Below are 18,029 nucleotides of genomic sequence, written 5' to 3'. Positions count from 1 at the left end.
GCCGAATCAGCGTGCTTTGCAGGGTAACCTACACATCAGGGGCAAGAAACAGTTTTACAGGCCCTGACACGCTGGCTGCCCTGTATGACAGGCATGTTTTGGGAATAGTGTTGGCATACTTCATTGAACTATTTTGCAGGGGCTACATGTGCCATTGAGTATAGCCGGGGACAGGCTGACATGAATAGAGGAGGAGATGAGTGACAGGGAGTAGGGTACAGACAGAGAGAGGGGATAAGGGGGAGGTGTATGAGGCAAATGGAAGATGTAGAAGAGTAGTGGGAAGGTGGAAAAGGAAGACTGCGAGGCAGACATAGAAGCGAAAGGGAGATATGGTCAAAGAAGAGAGGGAGGAGGAAGATATAGACAGATAGGGGGGGTGGGGCAAATTGAGGAAGAGACGGGAAGAGGAGATGAAGATGCAGAGAATGGGGAGCAGAAAATAGATAAAGATGGATGAGGTAGACAGACAGAGGGATGAGGAAGATGAAGCGTCTTATTCTTAACGCGAACTACAATAATATATAATCATTTTCGAGACTGTTTGCATAACTGAAAGGACGCAATGGCGGGTGACTGTCAGTTCTGCATGCCGATAATTCGAGCGATTGTAAAAACCTGTAGGAACACTCTGGTCATTTGCTCAGATTCTATGTTACAGGACCTGAGTACGTAATGGTCCAAAAGTTTTATTTCAGTTTCATGATGGAGAAACAACACTTCTCCTCGCTATGTGGACGGACCTAAGAAGAGTCAACTGCCATGGGTAACCCTAATGTAATGTTAACTGTATTGCCAAGACAGTGGTTCAAATACAAAGGTGCACAGCATGTGTTAAAGCTTAAATTAGGTGTCTAAAAGGTTATTGCATTTTAACTCGACGTATTACGTGGAAGTAAATTAGTACATTAAGAGCAAACGTATTCAAATCGGTGAACAGGTTCCCTGGACTTTATCAGTGCAGCATGGGCCCTGTGTGTGCTTGCGTGAGTCAAACATGCAGTCAGCTCTGAAGCGATCGGGAGGTAGGCCGAAGGGAGAGTAGTTGGAATGTCGTGAATTGTTGATGACGTAGCTGCAAAGACAGCTTGTGAACTGTGGTGATCGACCAGTTGACGGGCTGAAGAGGCCTAGGCGGCGAACAGGGACAACAGCAAGAGCGACAGCAGCAGCGCCGCGGCAGAACCCGTGGCAACTACTGGTGTGGCGCCACTGCCGGGGTCAGCGGTGGTGGTGGGCGTTTCCACGCGGGCCGCCAGCCACGCACCGACGACCGCCTCGTAGCGCTGGTTCCACTGCACGTGCTCTGCCGTCGACTGCTCCAGGCTCGCGATGGCTGATTCGCTGAGTTCCGCTGCCGTCGCCACCTCCACCAGCTGCGAACACCACAGGAACGTTCATCATACCATACAACGGCAAATGGAAGAGCATAAAACGTGTTTGCTTTTGTTATTGAGTCATTAGAATACAGCCTGACTTGAAGTGTTTATCATTCTTTTCCCGTTCCGAAGCAAATTCTTCTCCTATCCTGTCTCCTCTCTTGTCACGGCTTTATCAACGATATGGTTACATCTCAGGGTGTGCCTGATTAAGACTATTTAATATTTTACCTTAATCTGTGTTTTCCACAGACATTTAAAACTTACGCATTCTCGACTGAGAATGCTCTTTATACACTACTGGCCATTAAAATTGCTACACGAAGAAGAAATGCAGATGATAAACGGGTATTCATTGGACAAATATAAAATACTACAACTGACATGTGATTACATTTTCACGCAATTTGGGTGCATAGATCCTGAGAAACCAGTACCCAGAACAACCACCTCTGGCCGTAAATACCGGCCTTGATACGCTTGGGCACTGAGTTAAACAGAGCTTGGATGGCGGTGTCCAGGTACAGCTGCCCATGCAGCCTCAACACGATACCACAGTTACATCAAGAGTAGTGACTGGCGGATTGTGACACGCCAGTTGCTCGGCCACCATTGACCAGACGTTTTCAGTTGGTGAGAGATTTGGAGAATGTGCTGGTCAGGGCAGCAGTCGAACATTTTCTGTATCCTGAAAGGCCCGTACAGGACCTGCAATATGCGGTCGTGCATTATCCTGCTGAAACGTAGGGTTTCGCAGGGATCGAATGAAGGGTAGAGCCACGGGTCGTAACACATCTGAAATATAACGTCCACTGTTCAAAGTGCCGTCAATGCGAACAAGAGGTGACCGAGAGGTGTGAACAATGGCACCCCATACCGTCACGCCGGGTGATACGCCAGTACGGCGATGACGAATACACGCTTCCAATGTGCGTTCACCGCGATGTCGCCAAACACGGATGCGACCATCATGATGCTGTAAACAGAACCTGGATTCATCTGAAAAAATGATGTTTTGCCATTCGTGCACACAGGTTCGTCGTTGAGTACACCATCGCAGGAGCTCCTGTCTGTGATGCAGCGTCAAGGATAACCGCAGCCATGGTCTCCGAGCTTGCAGTCCATGCTGCTGCAGACTTAGTCGAACTGTTCGTGCAGATGGTTGTTGTCTTGCAAACGTCCCCATCTGTTGACTCAGGGATCGAGACATGGCTGCACGATCCGTTACAACCATGCGGATAAGATGCCTGTCATCTCGACTGCTAGTGATACGAGGCCGTTGGGATCCAGCTCGGCGTTCCGTATTACTCTCCTGAACCCACCGATTCTAAATTCTGCTAACAGTCATTGGATCTCGACCAACGCGAGCACAATGTCGCGATAAGATAAACCGCAATCGCTATAGGCTACAATCCGACCTTTATCAGAGTCGGAAACGTGATGGTACGCATTTCTCTTCCTTACACGAGGCATCACAACAACGTTTCACCAGGCAACGCCGGTTCGCTGCTGTTTGTGTATGAGAAATCGGTTGGAAACTTTCCTCATGCCAGCACGTTGTAGACGTCGCCACCGGCGCCAACCTTGTGTGAATGCTCTGAAAAGCTAATCATTTGCATATCACAGCATCTTCTTCCTGTCGGTTAAATTTCGCGTCTGTAGCACGTCATCTTCGTGGTGTAGCAATTATAATGACCAGTAGAGTACATTCCATCATCAAGGAGTACAAGCCTTAAATAATGATTTATCGCCAGTTCGTATTTCTGTGAATTTTCCGTCCTTTGATTGTGCAAATTATGTTATTCTCTTAGAAAAGCTTACGTTTTATGGAATTGATGGCTTTACAGGCAGCTGGTTTGAATTACACTTAACAAAAAGAATACATAAGGTTGTGCAGAATAATCAGATAACGTCGGGAAGGTAGAAAATTTCTGTGACTGGTGAAGGAAAAAAAAAAAAAGAAAAAAGAAAATCACGTACGGAGTCCAGAAGGGGTCCATTTTGGGTACACTCCTATTCCTTATGTACGTAAATTATCTTCTACTTAACACTGAACTAGCAAAACAGCTACTTTTTGCAGATGATACTAGTACTACAATAAATCCCATTAGAGAGAAATCAACAGAGAAGTTAGTCAATGATATTCTTCAAAGAATTAATAAGTGATTCTCTGAAGACAAACTCTCAATAAACTTTGGAGAAACACACTACGTTCATTTCTGTACAGCGAATTCAGTCATACTAGCAATTGATGTAGCATATGAGCAAAAGTCAGTGAATTTGGAAGAATGCTCCAAATTTTTGGGTGTACGTGTTGAAAACTTGAACAGGATGAAGCTATTCAGACAATTAAGTTCACCTAGTTTTGCTCTTCGTATAATTGCTAATCGTGGAACATAATCGTTTCATCCACCTAACCTTCTGACATATTTTGTTTGTTGTTGTTCTGGTCTTCAGTCCTGAGACTGGTTTGATGCATCTCTCCATTCTACTCTATCCTCTGCAAGCTTATTCATCTCCCAGTACCTACTGCAACTTACATCCTTCTGAATCTGCTTAGTGTATTCATCTCTTGGTCTCCCTCTACGATTTTTACCCTTCACGCTGCCTTCCAATACTAAATTGGTGATCCCTTGATGCCTCAGAACATGTTCTACCAACCGATTCCTTCTTCTAGTCAAGTTGTGCCACAAACTCCTCTTCTCCCCAATTCTATTCAATACCTCCTCATTAGTTATGTGATCTACCCATCTAATCTTCAGCATTCTTCTGTAGCACCACATTTAGAAAGCTTCTATTCTCTTCTTGTCCACACTATTTATCGTCCATGTTCCACTTCCATACATGGCTTCACTCCATACAAATTCTTTTAGAAACGACTTCCTGACACTTAAATCTGTACTCTATGTTAACAAATTTCTCTTCTTCAGAAACAATTTCCTTGCCATTGCCAGTCTACATTTTACATCCCCTCTACTTCGACCATCATCAGTTATTTGGCCCCTCCAAATAGCAAAACTCCTTTACTACTTTAAGTGTCTCATTTCCTAATCTAATAACCTCAGCGTCACCCGACTTATTTCGACTACATTCCATTATCCTGGTTTTGCTTTTTTTGATGTTCATCTTTTATCTTTCTTTCAAGAAACTGTCCATTCCGTTCAACTGCTCTTCCAAGTCCTTTGCTGTCTCTGACAGAATATTTTGCTTATTGCCACCGAATAATGTTTTACGGAATAATTTTATGGGGTATCAATCATTTAGCAAGAAAGTATTAATTGCATAAAATCGAGCAATAATAATAATATTTGGAGTTCACACACAGATGTCATTTAGGTACCGCTTCAAGAAGCTAGGCATTATAGTTACGCCATCACAATACATATGTTTGCTAACGAAATTCTTCATAAATAACTCATTAAAATTTGAGAAGAACTGTGATATCCATACCTACAACACTAGAGGGAAGAATGACCGTTATTACCCAATGTTAAGACTGTCAGTGCCTCAGAAATGAGTTCAATATGCAGCAACAAAAATTCTTGATCGTTTGTTCAATAACATAAAATGTCTGACAGGGAGCTAGGCACGTTTTAAGTCTAATGTAAAATAATTTCTCCTGGACAACTTCTTCTATTCCATGGACAAATTTCTGCTTGAAAATTGGTAGCCAGTGAAAAATAAGTGTAGCTGCATGAGTAGGACTAAAAACAATGATGTGTTTGCTAATTTTAACACTAATCATGCATACACATCCTGTAAAGTGACTCGTTCCATATCATTACGATAAAAGATTCTTTCAAATTATCTATGGAACATATAACTAAATAACTTTACCCCTCACTCGTGCCAACAGCCTTGTCTGTGGAAACATCCTACTGCCATTTCAGTAGGAAAACTTAAAAGCTGTTAACTCTATTGGTATCATTTCTTTTCCTACCTTCACTCAACAGCTTCAATAACTGGCGCCAGGTGAAAATGTCATTCTGTTTTTGTTCGTCCGATTAACACTGTTGACATGAAGATGAGCATGCACTTGCGGGAGTCCCGACTATTTTCTATAGTACACTTACGACACCGCCTTCCTTTCCCCTCCCTCTGACCAACTCAACGGTCCATCCGGATCCATTTCAAAGGGCTTAACTCCTAGGGCAACTTCTGATACCTCAAAACCAGTCTTGTGAAAAACCCAGGCAATAGTGTTAATATGTACTTCTTTCCCAAGGTTCCACCTCGCCATCCATCAGCTTGTCATCTGTCTAGTGAGCAAACAAAAATACACCGCCTGAGAGAAAAGTGAAGCACCCAGCTCACAGGATAAGGAACTGAAATGAAGCTTCACGATTTGAGAAGGCGTGTGAGTCAAATTCAGAAAGAACTTAGTAGTAAAACTCCATTTATCAGTATGTCGTTGCACCTATTCTGGTCTGCATGCATGTACTCATAGGTTCGGGAAAGTGCCATAAAGTCAGTATATGCTCGCCCGCCTGGCTAGCCGCGCGGTCTAACGCCCTGATTCCCGAGTGGGAAGGCGTGCCGGTCGCTGGCACGAATCCGCCCGGCGGATTAGTGTCGAGGTCCGGTGTGCCGGCCAGTCTGTGGATGGTTTTTAAGTCGGTTTTCCATCTGCCTCGGCGAATGCGGGCTTGTTCTCCTTACTCTCCCTCCGCTATACTATGTCGGCGATTGGTGCGCAAATACTGTCTCCATGTACTGGGTGATCAAAAAGTCAGTATAAATTTGAAAACTTAATAAACCACGGAATAATGTAGATAGAGAGGTAAAAATTGACACACATGCTTGGAATGACATGGGTTTTTATTAGAACAAAAAAAAAAACCAAGTTCACAAAATGTCCGACAGATTGCGCTGGACAGCAAAACTGCTACTGTGACGGGTGAGAGGTACGCCGATATGTTACAGAATCGCATCGTCCCCAGCCTGGCTGATAAACACCTGCTGGAACGTACGATGTTTATGCAGGATGGCGCTCCACCCCATATGGCTAGACGCATGAATGATCTCTTGCGCGCGTCGTTTGGTGATGATCTTGTGCTTAGCCGCCGCTTGCGTCATGCTTGGCCTCCCAGGTCCCCAGACCTCAGTCCGTGCAATTATTGGCTTTGGGGTTACCTGAAGTCGCAAGTGTATCGTGATCGACCGACATCTCTAGGGATGCTGAAAGACAACATCCGACGCCAATGCCTCACTCACCATAACTCCGGACATGCTTTACAGTGCTGTTCACAGCATTATTCCTCGACAACAGCTATTGTTGAGGAATGATGGAGGACATATTGAGCATTTCCTATAAAGAACATCATCTTTGCTTTGTCTTACTTTGTTATGCTAATTATTGCTATTGCTATTCTGATGAGATGAAGCGCTATCTGTCGGACATTTTTTGAACGACTTTTTGGTTCTAATAAAACCCCATGTCATTCCAAGCATGTGTGTCAATTTGTACCTCTCTATCTACATTATTCCGTTTTCAAATTTATACTGACCTTTTGATCACCCGGTACTTGTATACCATAATTACTCTACCACGCAAAAATTCAGGGTTACACCAGTCTGGTATGAGACGTTCCTGGGGGGGGGGGGGATCGAACCGCACAACAACCTTGGGTTCGGTGTGGTGTGACGATGGGGCAGGTGGACTGCTGTGGTCTGTTGTGGGGTTGTGAACCACTTGAGGGCTACGGCGGGACGAAGCCTCTTTGTCGTTTCAAGGCCCCCAGTTCAATACACAATACACACACTGTATGCTCTCCTGAGACAAAGCGGCTCACAAGTGGTCCTTCCTGTCATGGACACTGGCACTGTGATGGGGTTGACATCAGAGATGGTATCACACACTTTCTATCTGGGACTGATTTGGGATACTTCCTGGTCACGGTAGTACCTCAGCATCACGGAGACAGTTGATATACACGTTCCGTGTGTGTCTGAGCATTGTCCTGCCAAATGCCGGCCGGGGTGGCCGAGCGGTTCTAGGCGCTACAGTCTGGAACCGTGCGACCGCTACGGTCTCAGGTTCGAATCCTGCCTCGGGCATGGATGTGTGTGATGTCCTTAGGTTAGTTAGGTTTAAGTAGTTCTAAGTTCTGGGGGACTGATAGTGCTCAGAGCCATTTGAACCATTTTTTTTTGTCTTGCCAATAATGGTACCATGATAATGTAGCATGAGAGGTAATACATCGGGAAGACAGATGTCTGTCACGTGTCGTTCTGCCATGTCCCTACTACCCGTAACCTGAAGTCATACCCGATACCTCTAACCACCATGACGTCATGAGTAACACCGCTGTGCCTCTCCAAAACACTGAAAGGATGGGACCTCTTCCCAGATCACCGTCATACTCGGCGACTGTGGACATCAAGGGTAGTGCAGAAATGCGCTTCATCGCTGCACTTCATCAAAGCTGAGGAATTTACAGGTCTTAGTATTTTCAGCGGTGTTTCCTGCTTGGTTCAGCTTTCATTACGGCGTTAAGTATCAATTTTCATGTGTTTTCAAGTCAGTAATGGCATATATTTTCTTGGTTAAGTAGTATCAATGCCGTGTGAAGCTGTTACAGTAGATGCACTGATCAGCCAAAACGTGTATGTCCACTGCCCACCGCGACCTTGGATACCGCTTGGTGGCGCTGCGGGCACGTGACGCGGTAATAAAAGTATATAAGCGGAACAGACACGGACGGGGGATCAACCTAGCAAAGGCACGAGCCGCAAAAGGGGGAAATTCATTAAGACAGCGTTTTTGACGAAGGGTAAGTTATCGTTACGTAGAGCCTGTGAACGAGTATCTCTAAAACGGCAAAAGTGGTCGGACGTTGACGTGCATCTACGGAAAGAGGTAGAAGGATGGTGAAACTACCAAAAGGCGCTAAGTTGTTGGAGGTCCATGACTCTTCACAGAACGTGGCGTTAGCAGTCTTCTTTGCTCTGTAAAATAGGATAGAGCGTCACCTGTGGTATCTCTGCAGAAAGAACACAATGCTGGTGCATACACAAGCGTTTCGGAACACACCGTTCGTAGTACGGTGTTGAACATGGAGCTCCGCAGCAGACTACCCAACGTTGACCCAACGGCATCGTCAATTACGATTTCAGTGGGCACGGGACCACCGGGAGTATGCGTGCGGAACGATTTGAAGTGGAATGATCATATAAAATTAATTGTTGGTAAGGCGGGTACCAGGTTGAGATTCATTGGGAGAGTGCTTAGAAAATGTAGTCCATCAACAAAGGAGGTGGCTTACAAGACTCTCGTTCGACCTATACTTGAGTATTGCTCATCAGTGTGGGATCCGTACCAGATCGGTCTGACGGAGGAGATAGAGAAGATCCAAAGAAGAGCGGTGCGTTTCGTCACAGGGTTATTTGGTAACCGTGATAGCGTTACGGAGATGTTTAATAAACTCAATGGCAGACTTTGCAAGAGAGGCGCTCTGCATCGCGGTGTAGATTGCTCGCCAGGTTTCGAGAGGGTGCGTTTCTGGATGAGGTATCGAATATATTGCTTCCCCCTACTTATACCTCCCGAGGAGATCACGAATGTAAAATTAGAGAGATTAGAGCGCGCACGGAGGCTTTCAGACAGTCGTTCTTCCCGCGAACCATACGCGACTGGAACAGGAAAGGGAGGTAATGACAGTGGCACGTAAAGTGCCCTCCGCCACACACCGTTGGGTGGCGTGTGGAGTATAAATGTAGATGTAGATGTAGATTCGACCGTCGATCAATGGAAACTTGTCGGCAATTTTGGTGAAACCCATTTTTGCTCCACAAACATCGAGGTGAACGGCGGCTCTAAACGTGCTGCGCGCCACGGAAGCAAGCTGGTGGGAGCAGCATTATGATATGGGATAAATTCTCCTGCGTTTTCGTGGGACCTGTGACAGTAATCGAAGACATGCTGACAGCTGCGAACCACCTACATCACTTCACGCTTGATGTCTTCCTCGACCCCGATGTCATCTTTCAGCATTATAATTGTCCGTGTCTCTGAGCCAGAACCGTGCTACAGTGTTTGAGCAGCAATATAGTGAACTAACGTTGGTGTGTTGGCGAGCAAATTCGTCTGATGTAAACCCTATGGCACCCATCTGTGTCGCTATTGATCGCCATCACCGCGTACGTAAATCAGTGACCAGTTATTTGCGCGAGTTTCATGTCCTGTGCGTACACATCTAATGCCACATACCTCCACAAAGCTACCAACAAACTCTCGGATCCCTGATACGCAGAATCACTGATGTATTTCGTTCCAAAGGCAAATAAAAAAATATTAAGCAGGTGGTTATAATGTTTTGGCTCATAAGTGTATTTTTCCACTGTGTAGATGATCCAAGATCGCAAACAGTAGTGAATAAATGTAAGACAGCACAGTGTTTATCAAGCATTTCTCCAAGTATATCTATGAAGCCGACAGTTGGCTGAAACTTTTTTGAAAAGTCAGAGCGACATTTTAATGGAAAAGTTGAAGCATTTTACCTAGAAAGTAAAATTACGCAGGCTGGTTGAAGCAATGAGGATATTAGATATTAGCACACGTGAAGACGGCATTCTTCAATAGAGACAGAGGTACTGGTATCAGATATTGACATGAAACTGAGGAAGACGTGCTTAAAAGTGTAAGTCTGGAGCTCACCACTGTGAGGAAATGATATGTGAATCCTCGAAAGTTTGAGGGAACATCTGAATAGTGTTGCTGTTCAAGAATATTAAAAGTTAACTAGACAAGTAAGATATGAAATGAAGTACTGAAAGAATAGGCGAGGAAATGACTCTATGGAAGATGCTTATCAGAAAAAGGGTCAGACTAGTGAGACATCCGGTACGCTATCCGGGAATAGCTAATTCCATACTGCAATGAACAGTAGAAGGAAAGGTAGTAGGAACAACACAAGACTATAATAACCGAAAACAGGCGGAAAAAGGTGTTGGCTATAGATGCAGATTAGTTTCTATAACTAAAGATTGAGGACAGGCTCTAACCACTATTGTTGTGTCACCTGTTGTCAGCTTGTTGAGTGAGGACCTCACCAGATGGCCCCTAAGAGAGCCAATTAAAAATTTCTGGATTTCTTTCACGCCTCAAGGTGGCCATGTGACGTTTTCAAATAGAAAATGTCTTGCTAATGCTGACTGAAATTTGCAGAAATGTGGATTAACCGAAATGCAGAACCATTTGACGGGTGGACCTGTATCGATTCCCAGAAGACAGAAAGTGTTATATTTTTAAATGAAGGTGCTCTCCTTTTCTCTGACGACATTTCTACACGTCGATTGCTGTTTATTACCCTCACTTACGGAATCGGCAGTCGAAAAATACAAATCATCTGCAATCATTGAACTACTACAAGCTGCACAGGCTTTTCAATGTCCGTCTGCTGCCTGTGGTTAACGACGGCGCCCTTTGTGTATCAGAAGTCTTGGACTAGAGCCGCTATCTTAATTAACTCATTAAAGAACTGACCTCCTCAATATAAAGAGTTGAGCGCGCAAACATCAACGCACCACAACTTCATTGTTCGTCCACATGGCCTGTGTCATGTTCTATGTAGCCACTCTTCATGATTATACGATCTAGGTGCTGACGGGAGACGCCAGCGGATTTTTGTGAATGAATTAAAACGATACAAAAGGTCTATGTTCTGTGAGACATGAGCAAAAATTCATTTTCAGAATAATTGACTAAAGAGAAGAAGTATTGGTAAACATTTGTGACGTTATACCTGGCGGCACACTTTTTGATACTGTATCTGAAATCTGATTTCTGACGAGATGCGAATGTGATATATACACTCCTGGAAATGGAAAAAAGAACACATTGACACCGGTGTGTCAGACCCACCATACTTGCTCCGGACACTGCGAGAGGGCTGTACAAGCAATGATCACACGCACGGCACAGCGGACACACCAGGAACCGCGGTGTTGGCCGTCGAATGGCGCTACCTGCGCAGCATTTGTGCACCGCCGCCGTCAGTGTCAGCCAGTTTGCCGTGGCATACGGAGCTCCATCGCAGTATTTAACACTGGTAGCATGCCGCGACAGCGTGGACGTGAACCGTATGTGCAGTTGACGGACTTTGAGCGAGGGCGTATAGTGGGCATGCGGGAGGCCGGGTGGACGTACCGCCGAATTGCTCAACACGTGGGACGTGAGGTCTCCACAGTACATCGATGTTGTCGCCAGTGGTCGGCGGAAGGTGCACGTGCCCGTCTACCTGGGACCGGACCGCAGCGACGCACGGATGCACGCCAAGACCGTAGGATCCTACGCAGTGCCGTAGGGGACCGCACCGCCACTTCCCAGCAAATTAGGGACACTGTTGCTCCTGGGGTATCGGCGAGGACCATTCGCAACCGTCTCCATGAAGCTGGGCTACGGTCCCGCACACCGTTAGGCCGTCTTCCGCTCACGCCCCAACATCGTGCAGCCCGCCTCCAGTGGTGTCGCGACAGGCGTGAATGGAGGGACGAATGGAGACGTGTCGTCTTCAGCGATGAGAGTCGCTTCTGCGTTGGTGCCAATGATGGTCGTATGCGTGTTTGGCGCCGTGCAGGTGAGCGCCACAATCAGGACTGCATACGACCGAGGCACACAGGGCCAACACCCGGCATCATGGCGTGGGGAGCGATCTCCTACACTGGCCGTACACCACTGGTGATCGTCGAGGGGACACTGAATAGTGCACGGTACATCCAAACCGTCATCGAACCCATCGTTCTACCATTCCTAGACCGGCAAGGGAACTTGCTGTTCCAACAGGACAATGCACGTCCGCATGTATCCCGTGCCACCCAACGTGCTCTAGAAGGTGTAAGTCAACTACCCTGGCCAGCAAGATCTCCGGATCTGTCCCCCATTGAGCATGTTTGGGACTGGATGAAGCGTCGTCTCACGCGGTCTGCACGTCCAGCACGAACGCTGGTCCAACTGAGGCGCCAGGTGGAAATGGCATGGCAAGCCGTTCCACAGGACTACATCCAGCATCTCTACGATCGCCTCCATGGGAGAATAGCAGCCTGCATTGCTGCGAAAGGTGGATATACACTGTACTAGTGCCGACATTGTGCATGCTCTGTTGCCTGTGTCTATGTGCCTGTGGTTCTGTCAGTGTGATCATGTGATGTATCTGACCGCAGGAATGTGTCAATAAAGTTTCCCCTTCCTGGGACAATGAATTCACGGTGTTCTTATTTCAATTTCCAGGAGTGTAAATGCACATTTTTATCAAATATGATTGTGCAGTGGAACACTAGCACAGTGACAATACCTTACGAATAGCAGTTCGTTCTGTGCTTTTGACCAAAGTTTTTCTAATGATTTAATACAAAGAAAAATGATGTTGCAGTTGTGAATGAGCTGCACGCAGTACACACTACTTACCTTTTGCACGTGGTCTTGGGAAGTCACCTTTGACGCGAGCCCAGCCAGGATTGTAGACGCACCACTGAAAAATAGATTCTGACATCAACGCCATGAATGCATCATTATAGATTTACTTAAAATATCCTTGATATATCTTCCAATCGGTTTCATCTACTGTAGTCTTTGTTATTTCACATAGCTAGGAGGGATGGAATACCAAATGAACGATTTCTCAGAGAATACTTCGTTACAAGCGGAAACATGAAGAAATTTATTGATGAATCTGTAGAAAGGGGCCATCTCCGTGAGATGGGAGAAGGCAGATGCAGCTCGCTAAACAGTAACGCTATGCCAGTTTTCCACAAGGCAGGTGTAGGTGCAGGTCTGAAAGATTTAATTCAAGGTTTCTTGTTTTTCACGCAGACGCTGGTAGGTGGTCTAGGGGTAGCGCCCTTCATAATCAAAACATCTTAGGTTCTAGGTTAGAATCCGGGTCCTGCTTAAATTTTGAAATCAAAAATCATCATCAATGGTGGCCGAAAGTTATAGCATAAGAAGTCAGCCTCGCTCTGCCTTCTCAAAGAGGGAGGAGAAGCGGATAGCGGTTCAGGGCATTTTCTTTGCCCTTGGTGTGAAAAACTGCCCATAAAAAGGCGGAAGGATCAGGAAAGATCAAGCCCTAAGGATGCAGAAGGCAATGGAAACCACTACGTTAGAGACACATAATCTATATCCACAGGACATGCGGCCTGTATTTGAAGTGTGTCGTCATGAGCTTTCCATTGGCAAAATATTCCGGATTATTGATGAAGATTTCTCGGGTCTCCAGCCGGGTGACCACCCGGATGGAGACCCGAGAAATCTTCATCAATAGTTTACGCCCGGAAAGCCTACAGTCACATATATTCCGGATTAGTCCCCCATTGGGGTATCCGGGAGATAACTGCCAATGGGGAGGCGAATATGAAAAAATATTGGATGAACAAACGAAGGGATAACATTCTACGAGTCGGAGTATGCAATGTCAGAAGATTAAACGTAGTGGGAAAGCTAGGAAACCTGAAATCGGAAATGCAGAAACTCATTCATAGTGGGGGCTAATGAAGTGACATGGAAATAAGACACGGATTTCTGGTTAGACGCACATTCAGTAGAGTACTATCAACAGCAGCAACAAATTGTATAACAGGGGTAGGATTCGTTATGAATATGAAGGTAAGGCGTAGAGTGTGCTACTGTGAACAATTCAGTGATAGGCTTGTTCTTATCAGATTTGACATCACACCAACACTGACGGTAGTTTAGGAATACATACCGACTTCACAAGCCGAAGATGAAGAGATAGAGACAGTATATGAGGATACTGAACGAGTAATTAAGTATGTAAAGGGAGATGATAATCTTATAATGACGGAGGACTGGAATGCTGTTGTTGGGGAAGGAATAGAACAAATGGTTACGGAAGAATATGGGATAAGCCGTAGGAATGAGAGAGGAGACACAATGAGTTCTGCAATAAATATCAGATGGTGATAGGGAATTCTCTGTTCAAGAATCACAAGAGGAGGAGCTGTACCTGGAAAACAGTCGGAAAGATATGAATGTTCTACCTGCGTTACATCATGGTCAGACAGTGTTTCCGAAATCTGATATTGGATTGTAAGGCGTACCCAGGAGCGGGTATAAACTCAGATCATAATTTAGTGATGATGAAGAGGAGACTGAAGTTTAAGAGAATCGTACGGAAGAATCAGTGTGGCAGGAAGTGGCACACTGAAGTACTGAGGAAGGATGAAACACGTTTGAAATTCGCTAAGGATGTGGATACTGCGATAAGGAATATCACAGTAGGCAGTTCAGTTGAACAAGAGATGACATCAACAAGAAAGGGAATCACAAATGATGGGCAGTCAGACATAGGTACAAGGAATGTAACTCTGAAGAAACCTCGGGTACCAAGAAATACTTCAGTTGATCGACGAAAGGAAGAAGTACAAAACTTTTCAGGGGAAGACCAGAATACAGTGATATAAACCAATTAGGAATGAAATAAAGAGGAAGTGCAGGGCAGTCAAGGCAAAATAGGTGCAGCAAAATTTGAAGAAGTCGATAAAGAATGGATTTTGGGAAAGATTGACTCAGAATATAGAAAATTTAAGATAACCTTCGGTGAAATTGACCGGTAGTTTGCTAACAGTAAGAGTGCAATGGGAATTCCACTGTTACACGCAGAGGACAGAGCGGATACGTGGAAAGAGACACTGAAGGCCTCTATGACAGGGAAGACTTGTTTGATGATGTAATAGAAGAAGAAAGTGGAGTTGATATGAAGCTATTTCGGACTCAGTATTAGAGTCAGAATTTAAAAGAGCTCTGGAAGGCCTGAGGTCAAATAAAGCAGAATGGATGTATAGCAATACACTGGAATTTCTAAACTCATTGGAGGAAATGGGAACCAAGAGACTGTTCAAATTGATGTGTAAAATCTATGAGACTAACGTCGTACCATTAGACTTTAGAAAAAACATCATCCACACATTTCCGAGGATAGCAAGTGCAAAAAGGTCCGAAAACTTATCCACAATCAGCTTAACATGTAATGCATCCAGGGGGCTAACAAGGATAGTATACAGATGAACAGAAAAGAAAATTCAGGATGTATTATATGATGTTTAGTTTGGCTTTAGCAAAGTTAAAGGCACCATAGAGACAGTTCGGATTTTGCGATTGATAGTGGAAGCAAGAGTCAGAAAAAAATCAAGATACGCTCATAGGATTCGTCGATCTAGAAAAAGCGCTTCACAATGTGAAATGGTGCAGGATGTTCTAAGTTCTGCGAAAAATAGGAATAAGCTACAGAGAAAGACGGGCGATATACTATACGATTATAAAGGGTGTAAGACAGGGCGGCAGTCTTTTGCCCCTACTGTTCAATCTACACATCGAAGAAGCGATGACGGAAACAAAATTAAGATTCAAGAGAGAAATTAGAATTTGGGGTGGAAGGATATCAATGATACGATTTACCGATGATGTAGAAATCCTCAGTGGAATTGAAGAAGACCTACGGGATCTGTTGAATAGAATGAACATTCTAATGAGTACAGAATATGGATTGAGAATAAACTGGAAAAAGGATGAAAGTGATGAGCAGTATCAGAAACGAAAATGGCGACAAACTTAACATCAAAATTGTTGGTTAAGAAGTAGACGAAATTAAGGAATTCTGCTACGTTGGGAGCAAAATAACCCATGACGGCGAAGTAAGGACATCAAAAGAAGACTAGCGTATGCAAAGATAACATTTCTGGCCAAGAAAAGTCTACTGGTATCAAACATAGACCTTAATTTGAGGAAGAAATTTCTGAGAATGTTCGTTTGGAGCACAGCATTGTAAAGCAGTGAATCATGGACAGTAGAAGAACCTGTGCAAAAGAGAATGGAAGAATTTGAGATGTGGCGGTACAGAAGAATGTTGACAGTCAGGTGACATAACAGGGTAAGAAATGAGGAGACAAAAAAGAAAAAAATGTAGGAGATAATGCACTACAGAGGAGCCTAAGAACACAATGATTTAAGATATAACTGGACCCGGAGTTCTCTGGATATCAACAAACTATACATTATTGTTTATCCATCTTTGGACAGTACTACAGCACTGCTGCTCCGCAATGGTTTACTGATTTGAAGATTAACAGCTTCATTTGCTAATAAGTTTTTAACAACATGTGTGAGTTATATATTCTTAATTTTGTTGCAGGAGCGGTTTCGGATTTTATATCGAAGTCATTTTCTAGTGGAATGTGAAAAATCTGCTAGGCTGAAGCGAAGTCAGTATTCACTCGGAAACTGGCGGAGACGGACCTGCATTCACAGACAGCAGCAATTCTTGTCGGCTCTGTATTTATCTTTGGCAAAGCGTGACACTCGTCTCCAGTTCCAGCTAGTTAGGATATCTTCACGACTTCTGTTCTCAGGCATGTTGAAAGGCAGAGACATTCATATAGCTCCACTAGAATACGCTAAAAGTAAGGCACTGTGCGTCACAGTATAGTTTACTCTTAAAATTCCGAGAGTGTATGTTCTTAGATAAGTCAGTCTATATATTGCTGCCTCCAACAAATATCTCATGAAAAGCCCGCGAAAGTAAAAAACAGAGAAATTCGACCTCACATCGCAGCTTACCAACATCAGTTCTTCCCGCTCACTATTCACGACAGGAATATGAAGTGACAGAAGTACACGAGGTATCTTCCGTCACACACCTTGAAGTGGTTGCGGAATACAGACGTAGATATACACTCATGCTCATAAATTAAGGATAATGCTGATACATGGTGAAACAACACTCTGGTGGGCTGTTTGCGGGTTTAAATCACCTCGGGGTATGACCATGCGTTGCATTTGACCTGTGGCCGTCACACGGTGGTGCTGGCAGCAGTCCACATATGCAGAGGTGTGTTGATGCATGTCAGAGTACGGTGCAGCGAGTAAGTGCGCAGACGCTTTCAGACGTTCTAATGGTGAATGTGTGTTGAAAATGGCTCAAAGAACACATATTGATGACATTATGAAGAGTAGAATACTAGGCCGACTAGAGGCTGGTCAAACACAGCAGGTCGTAGTACGGGCCCTCCATGTGCCACAAAGTGTGATCTCAAGATTATGGCAACGATTCCAACAGACAGGAAACGTGTCCAGGCGCTACAGTACGGGACGTCCACAGTATAAAACACTACAAGAAGACCGATATCTCACCATCAGTGCCCGCAGACGGCCACGGAGTACTGCAGGTAGCCTTGCTCTGGACCTTACCGCAGCCACTGGAACAGTTGTCTCCAGACACACAGTCTACAGACGACTGAACGGACATGGTGTATTCGCCCGGAGACCTGCAAGGTGCATCCCACTGACCACTGGTCACAAGAGAGCCCGTAAAGCCTGGTGTCAAGAACACAGCACATGGTCATTGGAACATTGGTCCCAGGTTATGCTCACAGACGAGTCCAGGAATAGTATGAACAGTGACTGTCGCCGGGTTTTCATCTGGCGTGAACCAGGAACCAGATATCACCCCTGATGTCCTTGAAAGGGACCTGTATGGAGGTCGTGGTTTGCTGATGTGGGGTGGGATAATGATTGGTGCACGTACACCCCTACATGTCCTTGGCAGAGGAACTGTAACAGGTCAGGTGTATCGGGGCGTCATTTTGCACCAGTATGTCCGCCTTTTCAGGAGTGCGGTAGTTCGCACCTTCCTCCTG

At 45.0% G+C, this 18,029-nt stretch overlaps 1 protein-coding gene across 1 annotated transcript in view; it reads right to left on the bottom strand.

Moving 5' to 3' along the window:
• Nucleotides 1-1,130: 1,130 nt before the first annotated feature.
• LOC126484975 (aminopeptidase N-like) overlaps nucleotides 1,131-18,029 on the bottom strand; it is a 164,578-nt gene continuing 147,679 nt past the window's right edge. The window contains exons 15-16 of the mRNA XM_050108579.1: nucleotides 12,784-12,847; nucleotides 1,131-1,376 (exon numbers count right to left, since the gene is read on the bottom strand). Of these exons, the coding sequence (XP_049964536.1) occupies nucleotides 1,131-1,376; nucleotides 12,784-12,847 (310 nt within the window). The remainder of the gene's footprint in view (nucleotides 1,377-12,783; nucleotides 12,848-18,029) is intronic.

This window comes from Schistocerca serialis, chromosome 6, assembly GCF_023864345.2.
Source record: "Schistocerca serialis cubense isolate TAMUIC-IGC-003099 chromosome 6, iqSchSeri2.2, whole genome shotgun sequence".
NCBI classification, from domain to species: Eukaryota; Metazoa; Arthropoda; class Insecta; order Orthoptera; family Acrididae; genus Schistocerca; species Schistocerca serialis.
This window is presented reverse-complemented; position numbering and strand designations above follow the sequence as displayed.